Here is a 15464-nt window from a genome sequence, read left to right on the forward strand (position 1 = left end):
CTGTTATTATATGCTCCCCAATGTTCCCCTCGAGCTATAGTTGGGAATCCTGAGCTCATAAAAGTACTGTATCACACACTTCAATTGTATCTTGCACTTAAACAGTCTAAATTCATAACTCCTCCGCACTGCATTCACATGATGGGCATCGCACCCCGCTGAACCACATACAGAAGATCTAAACCCAGAGGATATCTGCAGTATGTGCTTTTTCAGTGGTCGCATATAGAACTTCAAGAAAAATCAGCGTGACGATATTACACCATATCATCCACTGCATAATGTGCCAAGAAATTCCCCTCTCACATTTAAATTACTGACATCCTGGAATATCCTTCTATCCTGAAGTCAAGTCAAATTTATTTATATAGCACATTTCATACAATTCAAGCTCAATGTGCTTCACATACAACAAATGTGAGCAAAATAAAATAGACATGAATACATATTGAAATACATATTAAGAAAAACAAATCCATAATTCCGTCCCCTGCCCATCCACCAACATAAACACACCCACCCACTTATACCCAAAAAGAGTGAGAGTGAGAGAGAGAAAGAGAGAGAGGGGGGCGGACAGAAAGACAGAAGCACTAGCTAGTCACAGGCCTGAGAGAAGAGGTAGGTCTTAAATTTGCTTTTAAAAGATGACACAGTTGTGGTCATCAGGCAGTTTGTTCCAGAGAATGATAATAACTGAATGCACCTTCATCAGATTTACAACTGATCATGGGTACAGAGACCAGTGTCTGATGATCTGAGGGTGCTGGAGGGTTTGTAAGCAGTAAGCAGATCAGAGACGTATTTAGGAGCTAGACCATTAAGTGATTTGTAAACAGTGAAGTGAAGTGCAGCATTTTGAATGAGCTGGAGCCGTTTCATCGGCTTTATGGGGAGTCCGGCAACAAACATATTGAGAAATATCCTTCTCACTACCTTTGTGTGTCTCTCTCCCTCTTTCTCTCTAGCTTATAAATTCAAAAGGTAGAACAGAATGCAGCAGGAGGAAATAAATCAATATTCCTCTGTGTGTTTGAGTAAAGGATGTTGTTGAGTAGCTTGATGGAATTTGTTGCTGATGTTTAGTTTAGTGGGTGGAAATGATTTCACCATTTTTGACTGTTGCAAACTGTACTGTTCAAAACCAAAAGTTCATGATCATTTCTCAGATAAAAAAGGTGCAGCCACACATGGACTGTGTTTGAAAAATTGAGAAGTCATTATTCTAGCAGTGTGCCATCACCTCGTTTTGTACAATGTTACCATACCATTCTCATACACTGTTTACAGTCTGTGATCGATCAGCGCAATTTTCATTTCTTACCCAAATCAGACCAGTGTGACCCATATGACATCCTTTGTCAGTCCTGAGCAGTGTTGGGGATAACGCGTTACAGTAATATACTACTTTTAGTAGTAACAAAGCAATATAACACGTTACTAATAGGATTTCGGTAATTGGATGATGTTTCAACTACTACAAAGACAGCAGAGCATCCAGTCGCACAGACTGTAAACAGCTTTGTAGCTGGGATTTTAACCCAGACCATGTTTTTATACTTTTTGCTCCTTCAGTATTTTTACATGCAAAGGTTTTTGAACCCAAATTCACCCTCATCTTTGAGCAATTTCTGTTTCTCTCCCTTTTGGGACATTTGCTGCCTCAGATGGATGCTTTTTCTTTTCATGTCTGGTGAAAACTGTGTCAAAGCCTGTTGTTTATTTGAAACAGCCATTGCAGTTCAATTGTTGATCCACTATTTGCATTTTATATCATGCCAGTTACCAGTATACTACATGGTTAAGTAGTGCAGCACAGTATGCGGCTTTAAGCGAACTTTTACCTTTATCAACCTCTATAAGTGACGAAAAGATATTGCATCTTATCCTCCTGAGTTACACCAAAACGTAACTCAAATTCGAAATGTCAGAGATCTGTAAATAGCTAACGAGCAAGGTGGTAGTTATCAAAGACACAAGGTATAGTTTATGCAAATGTGGGGTGAGGAGTATATATTCTACAAATACGCATGGTGATTTTTAAGGCTGCTTTGATATTTTTTTAAACTAAATCTCATTTTTAAAAGGATTTAGTAGTTCTCTACAAGTTATGGCCTTTGACACAGCTTGCAGACCATCATTAACATTACCAGAAAATGTAATTGCACTGTTGAATGAATAAAGAAAATGTGAAAAAATAAAATAAGATAATACAAATGATACAAACTTTTTCATGCCTTGTCAAAAACTGTCTTTACGGGGTGTGAATTAAGCATTTCTAAATGTGGTTACAGCCCTGCTAATAAGAGCAGAGATCCAACAGAATCATTTACTGAAATGGGTATCTTGCATTGTCCATTATTTAGCAGTTGAAAAAAAAGTGACTAGTTGAGAAGAGATACATTTATATGGGTGAAAGCCAAAGATAACTCTGAGTGAAGTCTATCAAATACAAGACACAGTAATTTTTAGTACTGGACTAGAATCTTCCTTGCTGCCCCTTTAAATGGCTACATTGCAGTCTTGCCCTTCACACAATCCAAATTGCACACACACCCACATATGCACACACAAAACAAGCACACTCAAACCCACTGGCTGATATCCAGTCTCTCACATACAGTACACACACACACACACACACACACACACACACACACACACAAACATGCTTCCAATCCTCCAAGCCCGTGCCCTGTGAACCATGACAGCTGTAGCCAGCTTGATTGACAGAGTCTGAAAGTCAGGTTCAAGTGCAGGTTCACACGACCCTCAGCGTTACTTCCCTACCACCGTAAGCTTCTCACCGGCTCTGCCAACAACTGCTCACTTATCTTCCACCAGATGCCTGTCATATGCTGTGATGTTTTCTGCCAGTCATCTCCCAGTCTGCAGCGTTTAATTAGTGCTCATTAAGGCCCAGACTTTCTTTGTAAATAATATATGGAGAGAAAGTACATCATAAGCTGTCTCTGGAGGGCCAGCATCCATGAATAGTAAAATCGTCAACATGTCCTTTTGCTTCACTTATTGTATGATCAAGCTTTACTTGTAGTGGAACAGACAATGTTGTGGCTTCATGAGTTCAAATGGTGTATACATATGTGTATAGGTGTGTGTGTCCTCACTTGAGTAATGCAGTGGCAAGGTGTGTTTATTTCTTGTTACATTAAAGTATTAACACTACTTTTCTGAAAACAGATTTTTTTATTCGTACTTTCTCCCATCATTGTGTAGTAGGTGAGTGCATGCAGTAAGCAATATCTGCACGCTTCTGTGCGCACACACACACACACACACTACACAGAGCATGCAGCCAGCCTCTGATTTCCATATTAATATGTCTTCCCATTGCTGATTTCTTCACGGCTGCCTCCTTGTCTCAGCGGCCTACATCACATGAATGAGATGGCCCTCCACCAAGAGGGCTGAGGTGGGATGCGGGGGGTAGACATTACCATACTGTATGCCTACATCAATGCACAACTTCAGTAATAGGCCCTGTCATTGAAACAAATCACAGGCCTTCAGTGGCAGTGGCCCAAGCCACGCAAATTCAAATTTCATTTCGCCTCGGCAGAAAATTGAAGCAGGGGGAATTAACTTGTGATCCATTCCTAATATTTCTCCAACAATTTGGGGAGCCCTGGCGGGGCTACTTTATATTTCGATGGGGGACGCAAACAATTTGCTTGAGATGTATTACATTATACCCCGAAGAATGACAAAATTGGCCACAGCGCAGAGCAACAAAAACAAGCCTAATCGGACACTTCAATTTCACGGTGACACAGCCTGGTGTAATGAGGTGACGCTGTGACTCCCCTCCTCTCTTCATAAAAGAGTTCAAAGCCATCCGAAATGTAAAAGGAGTCAGTGTAAAGTAACGCTGTCAAACTCATTATTTTAGCTGGATTTGCCTTGTTCCTGCTCAAATTACTGTTGACGTAGGAGACTTGTCTTTTCTTTCCCTATCCTGGAGTTTGCTAAAGGCAGCCTGAATGATTACTTTAGCTTTTGCCTTATGCTAGTTTATGAAACTGAATAGATACTGTATTTAGTTCACTGTTATGAATCTAAAAATTTAAATCAAGTTAGGTTACACAGCAAACATTTTTTTTATCTTCAGGGCCATTTTTTCAAACATTTAACTGTATTACTCCATATTTATTTTTAGAACATATGCACGCAAAGCAAACTATATTATTTATTTGAACATACATGCATGATTTCATTTATTCCATAAGAGTAAACACAGTTTAGCAAACCAGATAGCCTTGAGCATGTTTTTCCACATAAAAGAATCAAGTCTACTTGTATAGCACCACTCAACAACAGGACCGCATGATTTTAGAAATACTGGAGGTCATGAGTCCAAGTCCCCCCAACATTCATATTTAATTTATTCAGTTAACTGAAATATATTGTTATATTATTATTATTATTGTTTTCTATAAATGTTATTTCCCAACATTAAGGTCTAAATGCTGTTTCAAAGCCTTATCTACACTTAAGCCTTAACCTCGCAATAAAAGTCAGATGGGACAATACTGAATACTTTATTTGTGTGCCTCAAAAGTAGTCAAATTTAAATATATTGTGACAAAAAAAACAAAATATACATATAAAATATGTTTGGGGTTTTTTTAAATTGTAGATTGGCAAGGCAATTCAAAATGCTTTACATAAAACATAACCAAGTATTAAGACAAGATTTAAAAAGAAGCTAAATTGACAGGAAAATAAAAATTACAGCGTCAGTTACCGTGCAGAGCACACAGTATGAGTGAATTTAATTTAATAAAAGGCAGTTTTATTAAAAAGTGGCAAACAAAGGTTTTAAGCCTCCTTTCCCACAGGATCTGAGAGGTTTGGACGCTTCATAACGGAGCAACAGAAATAAAAATGAAATTGGCCCTAAACCATTCACTGTTTTATAAACTAATAGCAGTATTTTAAAATTAATTCTTTGACCCACAGGAAGTGAGGGCTCTTGCAGCAGCGTTCTGAATCAGCTGCAGCCGTCTGATTGACATTTTTAGAAAGACCTGTAAAGACACCATTACAGTAGTAGGAAACATTGACATGTTTTTTCTAAATTCTGCTGAGACATACTGTAAGTCCTTTAATTCTTGATCATTCTTAAGGGGATAGTAGGCTGATTGTGTTTGTCTTGATGTGGCTATCAAAATGTATACCTGAGTCTATAATTACACCAAGATTTCTGTCTAGGTTTGTGGTTTTTGAAATAAGGGATTCAAGATGACCACTGATCTTAATAATTCTTCTTTGGCTCCAAAACAATTATTTCTGTTTCATTTTTGTTTAGCTGGAGGAAATTTTGCCACACCACAGTGTGTCACTTTTTTGGGACCTGTAATATTAGCGCTCTCATTAACCAATTAATGTATTTTTTCCAGTAACAGAATGGAAGATTATGAAATGCATCGTTCTCCCAACAAATCCAATCATATTGTCTGAGATTCTGTTTCAGTGAAGAACAGAACAGTAAGAGATAGCATCCCACAACTAGTAAACATAATGGAAACTGGTTTTTAAATGAAATTCTCACATTTGTTCCCTGCATAGCTCACATGTATCACAGCATGCCTTCCTCTCATGTAAAAGACATCAAACAGCCTCTCTTTGCCTGTAAGGTTTTGGCAGGTTATTCTGGTTTGTGCAGGTAACACATTGATATTCATCTAAAACTTTCAGCAAGGCCAAAGTTTCCTCAACAGCCTTGATCTCTCCATATCTGTCAGAACTATCACTGGTCAGGATATGTGAGGCTCTCCAAGTGCCTTGTCAAGGAGAGTTTCAGGAAACCTCAGTATGTATTTATACAGCATGGAGGCACAATTACAGGTTCTGACCAAGGGCGACATGTGTGAGGGAACAGGTGAGATTTAGAGCTGAGGGAGACTGGTTTGCTCAGTCAGTCTTATCAGTCAGAGTGGTGGTCATGGTTTAAATCTGTAAAGGAAAAAAGAAAGAAAAGGGGGCTCTCCATTCTAAAATACTGTATAGCCATTTTATAAAATTCTCAAGTAATGTCTGCATAAACATTTGCAGGTTTTAGGCAATGGTCTTAAAAGAAGCTCCTTTTTTCCAGAAAACATTTTGTAGGAGTTGCTGCCACTATCTTTCCCAAAGGTAGACAATATGCAATTTATTTTCCTTATCTTAAGCACAGTGGGGAATCATGCACAGACAGATATTTTAGCTACCAGTCCTTCATCAGTATATGACCTGGCCCTGTGAGCCTCAGGATTTATACCCTACCACAGGTGCAAACAATCAATTAGGTCAACCACATCATTGCCTTCACAAAGAGAAAGAGAACACAAGTTGAACCATAGGGACCAACATAAAACACTGGGCATGTATAGTATCGTCTTTTAGTCAGCATCAGAAACTGTTCACGTAAAACAATTTTATAGCAGCAAGGAAGCCATGAATTGAAATGTAAAAAATAGAGTGCAGACCTTACCTCATAAGCACTAATGTGGTGATTTGCACAAACCATCTAGGCATTTAGGTTAAAACTGAACTAATAATGATTGAAAATTTTACTTTTGGGGGGCATCTAGGTTTCATTGTTTCAACAGCAATTTAAGGACCACATTTCAATATGTAGTAAGGACCTGCTACACTGAAATATGGTCAGTGAAATGCTGTTGGAACGATGTTTATATATAACCAAGATGTCAAATCAACTTTTCATCTAAACTTAGCGCAGTTTAAAACATATATCACTGCTTATATTCTTCTTCTTTAATGTCAATGGTCTGCACACATGTATTAAATAACCTGCACACCCACACAGGTGTTTTCAGTTATTCTGATTGATTGGACCTCAGCTCAAGTTGAATTTGGCAGAGCTATGCTAGGAATTATGAAAGGTCACCAAACTCAATCCACTAATAGCCCTTTTTACAGCAGTCATTTAGGCTTTTTTCAACTGCAGGCAAATCAGATTTGTTTCTCAAATCAGATCTTTAAGACAGACTGTCCACACTGTTATTTGCAAGTGATCAGATCGGATTTGTGCGTCCAGACATCACCAACCTATCTGCATGGGTCATTAGACAAGTTTCCATCCAAATGTAATGCAAATTTTACAGAAAATATGCAAAAGACAATTTCCATCCACTACTGTTATGTGAATATTTGGAGCGCATCATGATAGACAGCTGGTGGCGCTAATTCTCCATTCGAGTGCCATTAAACCACCGCAGAAGAAGATGCCGTAACGAGATGGCATAATTAAGAGTGCCAGTCAAATCTCAAACAATGGAAAATGTGATGGACATATGACATGTATGTTTATTTCATGTATTAATTTGAGGAACGTTACATTTTCCTCATTAGTCCACACAGATCTGATGTTTTCGCCTGCCGCTATTTTTCTTGTCTTCAGTGACGTTAAAGTTACATGCTTCATGTATGTCATGATTTATTCACTAAGTCTGTTTCCGTTGCACTAAGCCGCATTTTGTTTTTATCAATACATCAACTTTTCTACCTCAGCCAGTTTTTTGTGATATATTTTAAAAGAAAATTTAATTTCTGGTGTTTCTCACTGGTGTTTTTACTACAGAGGTAGTAGTTATACTTTAAATCTGAATCTCATAAAAAAACAATTTTTATCTTAACAAGAAGAGTACAGTCAGTAGAGTGCAGATCTCCGCCTGGCCTGGTATCACCAAATGGCGTATGAATAACACACCAATGTCTTAAGTCATTTTGTGTGTTATCACAACACCTTCTTTGCTTTTTGCATGTCCTTTCAAGCCATTTAGTCTCTACTAACTTACATTGTGCAGAGATGGTGTGTTATTTTACGCGCAAATGTCATAGACAAAAAATGTCAGGTGACGTAGTGTAAAGAGCAACAAAGTCCATGTAGGGATGAGATCGGTGTGGATGAATGGGTCAAACAAACACAGGACTTTCACCCAGAAGACTGCTGTTCATGTCCCGTGTGAAACCAAGAGTCGGCGCTGACTTTATTTTAACTTACGTAACGTATTTAACTTACTTTAACATGCTACAGAGAAGACACCTGTAGCATACCGCTAACTCTCACAGATGAAGATACAGTGAAAAGGCATAACCGGAGGTTGCGCCCATAATTCACACAAAGTATCATGAGACTAGGAATAAGGTGGATAGGTTTAAAAGCCAAATATCTCCCTATATTTTTCATGCAGTTTTTAAAATAATGTTGTCTCTACTGGATGGCCCCGGTTAACAGGACATCACTTATCAATAACTTAAATTCTGTTACAGTCTTTATCTGTTTTTATTTCACATTTATATTGCTTGACACTGAGTTCACAGTAATTTATTTAGTTATATCATATGCTTTAGTTTTCCACAATTACCTCAGGAATACATGGTTTACAGTGGAAAAGATTATTACACTTTGGCAAAACTGCAGTTTATTCAATAACAGTCAGTGGTTTGATTACTTTAAATGTGGCCAAGACCAGGAACGTTAATTTACAGTATTTTATCTTACACAAAACTTACACTTTATAAAATCAGTGGCTTTAATGACATTTTTCTTGGAAGTCACTGTAAGGTTCAACTTGAAAATTAGCAAAAAAATAAAAGTTTCCCTAACCTGTCTGTTCAGTTCTTCTACTTTGAGGTTCTTATTTAACAAGTTCTGTGCTTCTTCTTGATAGAAGCTGTCACAAGGAAGAAAAGCTGTGTTAGACATTGTGAGCCTGTCAACACAGTGCCGAGGAGCGAGGAGAAACCAAGGTTAGGCAGCAGCCAGAGGACAAGACACAGGGCACTGCTGCTGTCTAGTCCAGAATATCAACATAAACTAGACCCTCACCTCACTTCAAAGTAGAGATTTGTTCTTTGTTACATTTAGCATGCACATTCACAGGCCACAATTTAATCAGAATAAAGACCAGAATCTGTATCACATTATTAACCAGGTGCAGCATATATCAGATGCAGTATATTATAATGTCTTCTTTTTCAATGCGAGGATTAAAGAAGGTCATGACGACACTCATAATTAGATGAAAATTCAAGTCTAGCGTGCTGAATGTAAAAGCTTTGGTCTATTTAAATTACAATAAAGGATACATATATTTTCTTACTTACCTAGGATTTAACCCTGCAGATAGTTTTGGTTTTATTTGCCCAGGTTTTGAGATATCTGTCTCTGATATTTCTTCCTCCACGACAGATCAAAGGAGCTAAAGGAAATTTCATTTGTGGCGTTCACAGCATTCAAAAATTTCATTTATAAAATGCAATGTCCTCGTTACTCTGGACAATTCACAGACTTCACTGTGAACAGTTTTCATTGAAACTACTCAGTAACTACTAATAAAAACTGTAAGGAATTATGAAAGGTCACCAAACTCAATCCACTAATAGCCCTTTTTACAGCAGGCATTTAGGCTTTTTTCAACTGCAGGCAAATCAGATTTGTTTCTCAAATCAGATCTTTAAGACAGACTGTCCACACTGTTATTTGCAAGTGATCAGATCGGATTTGTGCGTCCAGACATCACCAACCTATCTGCATGGGTCATTAGACAAGTTTCCATCCAAATGTAATGCAAATTTTACAGAAAATATGCAAAAGACAATTTCCATCCACTACTGTTATGTGAATATTTGGAGCGCATCATGATAGACAGCTGGTGGCGCTAATTCTCCATTCGAGTGCCATTAAACCACCGCAGAAGAAGATGCCGTAACGAGATGGCATAATTAAGAGTGCCAGTCAAATCTCAAACAATGTCTTCTTTTTCAATGCGAGGATTAAAGAAGGTCATGACGACACTCATAATTAGATGAAAATTCAAGTCTAGCGTGCTGAATGTAAAAGCTTTGGTCTATTTAAATTACAATATAGGGTACATATATTTTCTTACTTACCTAGGATTTAACCCTGCAGATAGTTTTGGTTTTATTTGCCCAGGTTTTGAGATATCTGTCTCTGATATTTCTTCCTCCACGACAGATCAAAGGAGCTAAAGGAAATTTCATTTGTGGCGTTCACAGCATTCAAAAATTTCATTTATAAAATGCAATGTCCTCGTTACTCTGGACAATTCACAGACTTCACTGTGAACAGTTTTCATTGAAACTACTCAGTAACTACTAATAAAAACTGACATTTTTTCTGAACAAAGATGTTGCTGTTGATTTCTTAAAATGCAATTTTCAATGCTGTGCACACCGCAAACTAAATTCCATTCACCTCCATGGTATTGAAGTGGAAGCAGGAATCTCAGACACAGATATCTCAAAACGAAAACAAATAAAATCAAAACTAGCTTCATAGTTAGATACCACTAGAGGTGAGAAAGTATTCTTTTTTGTGATTTTGATAAACTGACCCCTTTAAGTAGTCTAGTCTAGTAAGTCTAGTCTAGTAGTCTAGTAATGACTCCCACTATCCCTTTCTTGCACACACAAACACACACATACACCTGAACAGTAACAGACACACACTTTATCCATAACAGTGTTCATTTCATCCTTTCTAAGAGCATTTTCACCCCCAGCTGAAGAAATGCAATTGATGGAAAGGACAGAGTCGCTAGATGATCTCCAGAGTCTCCTAAGGGAGGGTCACTTGTTTGGATAATGGATAATTCCAATTGCTATTGGGCTGTACACTGGATAAAAGGTCATTAAAACTTTATAAAATGTGTCTCTGTGATGGTGCCAGTTCAAAAGGATGGACATACAGGGGATCTCTTCCCTCTTGTGTCCCAAACCGGGGACAGAGAAACTTTCTGATTTCAATATGACAATGCCAGCGGCAAAAGCATCACATTCCACTCACACTCCCCCGAGTCCACATCCTCTCCGCTATCAGTGTGCTACCTGCACGGGTAGGGCCCGATGATCCAAATTTTGCTGGTTTTTAATTAAGTGGAAGGTCAAATCTCATCGCTCTTTACTTCAGGGAGCTGATGCTGTCTGCATGGCAGAAGAGCTACACCCAGTCATTAATTTTATGGAGCAGGGACTTTAATTGATTAAAAAGTTAAGGACTATAGGGAATGTGTGGTAAGAGGGACTAGCATTTAGTTGATGTGAATGCAGGCTAGTATTCAGTCACATCCATAGTGGCTGCTAATATTGTGAGACAGCACTTAACCTGAGGAAAGATGGTGATTTCCTTTTATAAACAGACTTAAGAAGTTGTTTTTAACTTTAATGTTGCTGTAGCTATGGAAATCCATGTAACTGCAAATGACATTTTCTTTTTTCTGGATTGAACTTAAAGGTTTGCATGATCATCTAAGATTCATGTTCATTTCTGCCTGATCACTTAAGATTTTAGTGAGTTTTACATACTTTGAGTCATTGAAAACAGTAAAAATCCTAATGTAAAATTTCTAAAATTGCAGTGAGACTTTTACACACTGATTTTAGTGTTACTAATGCTTTTGCTATTTTGGGCACTTTTGTTACCAGGTGAGCACCTTTCATCAAAGATATTTCACAAGTATTACTCACAATGCCTCTTCAAAAATACAGATTTTTTTACTTACATTCTCAATTAACTAATTTTGTCATTTGGGGCAACACTTTGTAAACCCCCCTATTTAGCATTTTTAAGTTGTAGGAGACAGTTAATACATGTTTAAAACACACTGGTACATAGTTGTAAATGTTTTTGTATATGAACGTATTTATTAAGAATTTCTACTTGCCACATCCATAATGTATAAGCAGTTAGTGAATGATTGATAACATAGTTGGAATTATATATATTCATGTCTTCAGTAGTTTTAAATAAAGTTATAGAGTTAACAGTTTTATGTAGACAAACATGAATAACATAAATGCTTCATAACACACTGTACATGTTTTACAAGCCAATACAGTATATGAATATCTTATAATTGTTACTCATTATAAACAATTTGAAACCTTAATGTTAACATACAAAGGATTTGTACATACATGCATTTGTGCTTAGTAAATGTTTATTATACACTATAAAATTGCAGTAAGCTATTATATGGATGTCTTTAATTAAAATAAATTTAAATATTCATATTTGTGAACAATTCAAACCCTAATAAAGTACCTTTAATTTTTAGAAGTCATTTTTAAACAGACATTTTTCAGTATAATAATGAGTTACTGTGTGTTAAATAAATGCTAAATAGTGGGGTTAAAATAAAGTGTTACCCACAGGTGTATTTTACCAGACATTCACTGACTTTTTACTGCTGCTTACCAGCTATGCAGAACAGGCTACAGTTTCCCTTGTTTCCCGCACTTACCTATCATTAATGTGAGATGTCACAGTAAGGCCAGGAAGTCAATTAGAATGGATGTATTCCTGACTGCTGCTGTCATTTCTCGGTCTCATGTTCACTGGCGATTGTAGGCAACAGATATCCGGCTCCTCTGTCTCAAATGGGAGAAATATTTCCTCTGAAGCACTTTGTAAAAACAAACATAGGCACAATGTGAAACTATGAGCCACCTAAACCCCTGTGGATGGGTAGTGTGTCAGATCCATTCAATGGTCTCCCCTCCCAACTGTTTCTGTATCACCCCCCAACCTACCAAGAAGCTGAGGTCACTAGTTGTAACCTTTTACCCTCTAAGGACTAAATTAAATATGAGAATTATATTTGGAATACGCATGGCATATGAGACTGTAATATCTCATGTGACAACAAACACAGCCTGTTTGCCTAAAATAAAAAATGTTATATTCTGAGTACAATTTACTTTCTGCTCATTCAGGTTGTTAGAAACACACAAGTGAGACTCAAACTGCAAACAACTTGTTTTCTTCCCACACGCTTGGAAATATAAGCATGCTTATTCTATCTGGTCAAAACAGGGGTGGATTTGGTTGAGTGTTGAAAACCTTTCGGCCTTTCTCTCCTCTCCTGTCAGGAGCATCTGTCAGCTCTGCCACAGTTCTGTCTAATAAACCAGCTTCACCGACCGCTGGTAGGGTTTTCTGCCTGAAGGCTCCCATGCCAAATAACGTAGTAACTTTGAAGAGAAAGAAAAAAGAGAATTCTCAGGTGACGCTGCATCTCTTTATGCTATAATTTCTCAATCAGATCCCCGTTTTATGCTCAGTTAGCAAATCTTACAGAGTGCCTTTCATTTAGCTCTCAGAGTAGCAAAAGTGACCTTATTCCAGGAGTAGTGACAAATGAGGCCTTGTTTTTTTAAAGAAGAGCATAATGAAGTGTTGTGGAGGCACGATCCAAGTCAGATAACCCACCAGGATTTCAATTTACCCCTGTCAGAAAATTTGAAAAGCACAAATAAATGCCGCAGCAAGGGCACACTTTGTCTATTCCCTCCAGAGGGTATTGATTCAATGGGTGCAGAATTATGCCTATTCATGTGTCCATCTTTTGTTGTTATCTTTCTGTCTCAGGTGCAAGTGCAACCTGCATGCCAACAGCTGTGTGTTTGACAAGGGGAAGCTGGGCTGTGAGTGTGAACACAACACCACAGGACCAGACTGCAGCCGCTGTAAGAGGCACTACCACGGAAGAGCCTGGAGTGTGGGCTCCTACCTCCCTATACCCAAAGGAACGGCAAATATATGTAAGTACATCAGTATTTCTAATGTTAGGTACATATAGACTGGCCATGCAGCTCATTTGCTGGTGATACTGTCAGTACTGGATGTAACACATTTCCAGTCTGGCTACAGCTGACACTGGCATCTGCAATGATGAAACATCATACTTTTATTTGTGAATATGTTTTGCTCTTTGCCCTTGAGAGATTGTTGGACCTCTTTATCACATTAGCTCTTTGCTTCTGGGCTGCACCTCTCCAAAATGTTGTCTTGAGCATATTTCATTTGTTAAAAACTGCTAAATATGTACAGTAAACAGAGGTAACATGGACAATAAATAATATGGAAGTATACAGTGTGTCATTTGGCTGGGAATCTAGGAGTGTGTTTCACTATAGTATGTGTTCTTTGTTTTCTTTTGGGTGGTCAATCTTCCTACTGCACAAAAAATACTTGTTATAAAATTACAACTTAGTTCACACTGTCGTGACAAACTCCCTCTTTTACAATGTGAATACTGGCTGTACTCTCTCAGAATCAAAGATGGAAGTAGAAGAATATCATTCTATTCTCAAAATCTCTGAAGGTGTGTTCAAACAAAGTTAATTTGTTCCTGGCATCATTTGCATGAGTTTGACCTTGTTTGTGTTTATGTGACCCAAACAGCCAATTTACCAACTGTACAGATGTTAGCTTTAAGCTAGCTAGCAACAGACGCACGGACCATGTTTGTTGGAGTGTGTTTGTGTTCAGCTCAGCCTCTGACTAAACAGAACTCACCAGAAACTCCAGTTCTTTCTGCTATTTCCCTCCAGTTTCCCTCTCATCTCTTTATGAAGCAGATTCATAAAGCCGCAGGATAAACACAAACATTTCGCTTAAGCTGAAACATTTTTAACTCACACGGATGAGACTTTATGCCATCCTGGGGAAATTTGCTTCTAATCGCATCTTTCCATTGACTTTGCATGCAATGGCACCTCCTCTAAAATTCTGTCTGAACACACAGTTAGGGAGGAGGTTGGGGTGAATGGTAGAGCTTTCAAAAGGTGTAACATTGACAAGAGGGTGCAGTTTTCATCCTGTAACTCCCCACAATCAATGTTGATTCCTTTTAATCATATAGGCAGTCATTTTTTTACCTTAACCACGACCATGATCTTCCCCTAACCTTAACCGGGTAGTTTTGATTGAGCATGGAAGTTAATTTTTGATCTTGGATACAGTAGTTTAACAAAATATTCTTAACGCAACATCTTTGGATTGTTTTTGGTGTTGGGAGTGTTTGGCCTCCTTGATCTTTGTCTAGCCGTCCACTCCTCATTGATCACTTTGCCCTCTTTCCACCCCTTCACATCCAACGCCAAAGCCCGTCGTTGAACAGACACAGGGTTTATGATTTCCTCCCATAGAGGAACACCTGTTATAACTTGACCAAAGTTGCATACATTTGTCATGTGATGTCAAATGAGCAGACTAGATCTGCTCATGAAGAGCTAGATAAGATATAGTTGAAAGCTCCCCAAAAGGCTTGTAAGGGGACCTTGAGCTAAGATTATTTTGTCAAACAGGTAGTTTTAGTCTAAACATAACCCATACTCAAACCATAGGGGTGGCCGATGAGAAAAACCTGACAACATTTTTAGAACAGTCATATGGGTCATTTTGGAAGGCAGTGAGGACAACTGACTTATTTTGTTATTTAGATATGAGCACTTGTTGGATATATACACTTCTCGCTTGCTTGTTTTGTAGGGACTTAATATTTCCAATCCTTTAACAGTGAATTCAGTATTCCTACCTCAACTTCATGACAACTGTGACAGCCCGTTCTCATTCCCAGGGCATCAAATACTGATGTTTGGTCACACCCCTTGGCATTGTACACAGATGCACA

At 38.0% G+C, this 15464-nt stretch overlaps 1 protein-coding gene across 4 annotated transcripts in view; it reads left to right on the plus strand.

Moving 5' to 3' along the window:
• Window positions 1-15464, plus strand: part of LOC122887083 (netrin-G1-like) — a 65685-nt gene that overhangs the window by 36647 nt on the left and 13574 nt on the right. For all 4 annotated transcript variants that reach the window (XM_044219946.1, XM_044219948.1, XM_044219949.1 and 1 more), the window contains exon 4: window positions 13418-13590. In XM_044219946.1, coding sequence (XP_044075881.1) covers window positions 13418-13590 — 173 coding nt within the window. The remainder of the gene's footprint in view (window positions 1-13417; window positions 13591-15464) is intronic.

This window comes from Siniperca chuatsi, linkage group LG13 (assembly GCF_020085105.1).
Source record: "Siniperca chuatsi isolate FFG_IHB_CAS linkage group LG13, ASM2008510v1, whole genome shotgun sequence".
Lineage (NCBI taxonomy): Eukaryota > Metazoa > Chordata > Actinopteri > Centrarchiformes > Sinipercidae > Siniperca > Siniperca chuatsi.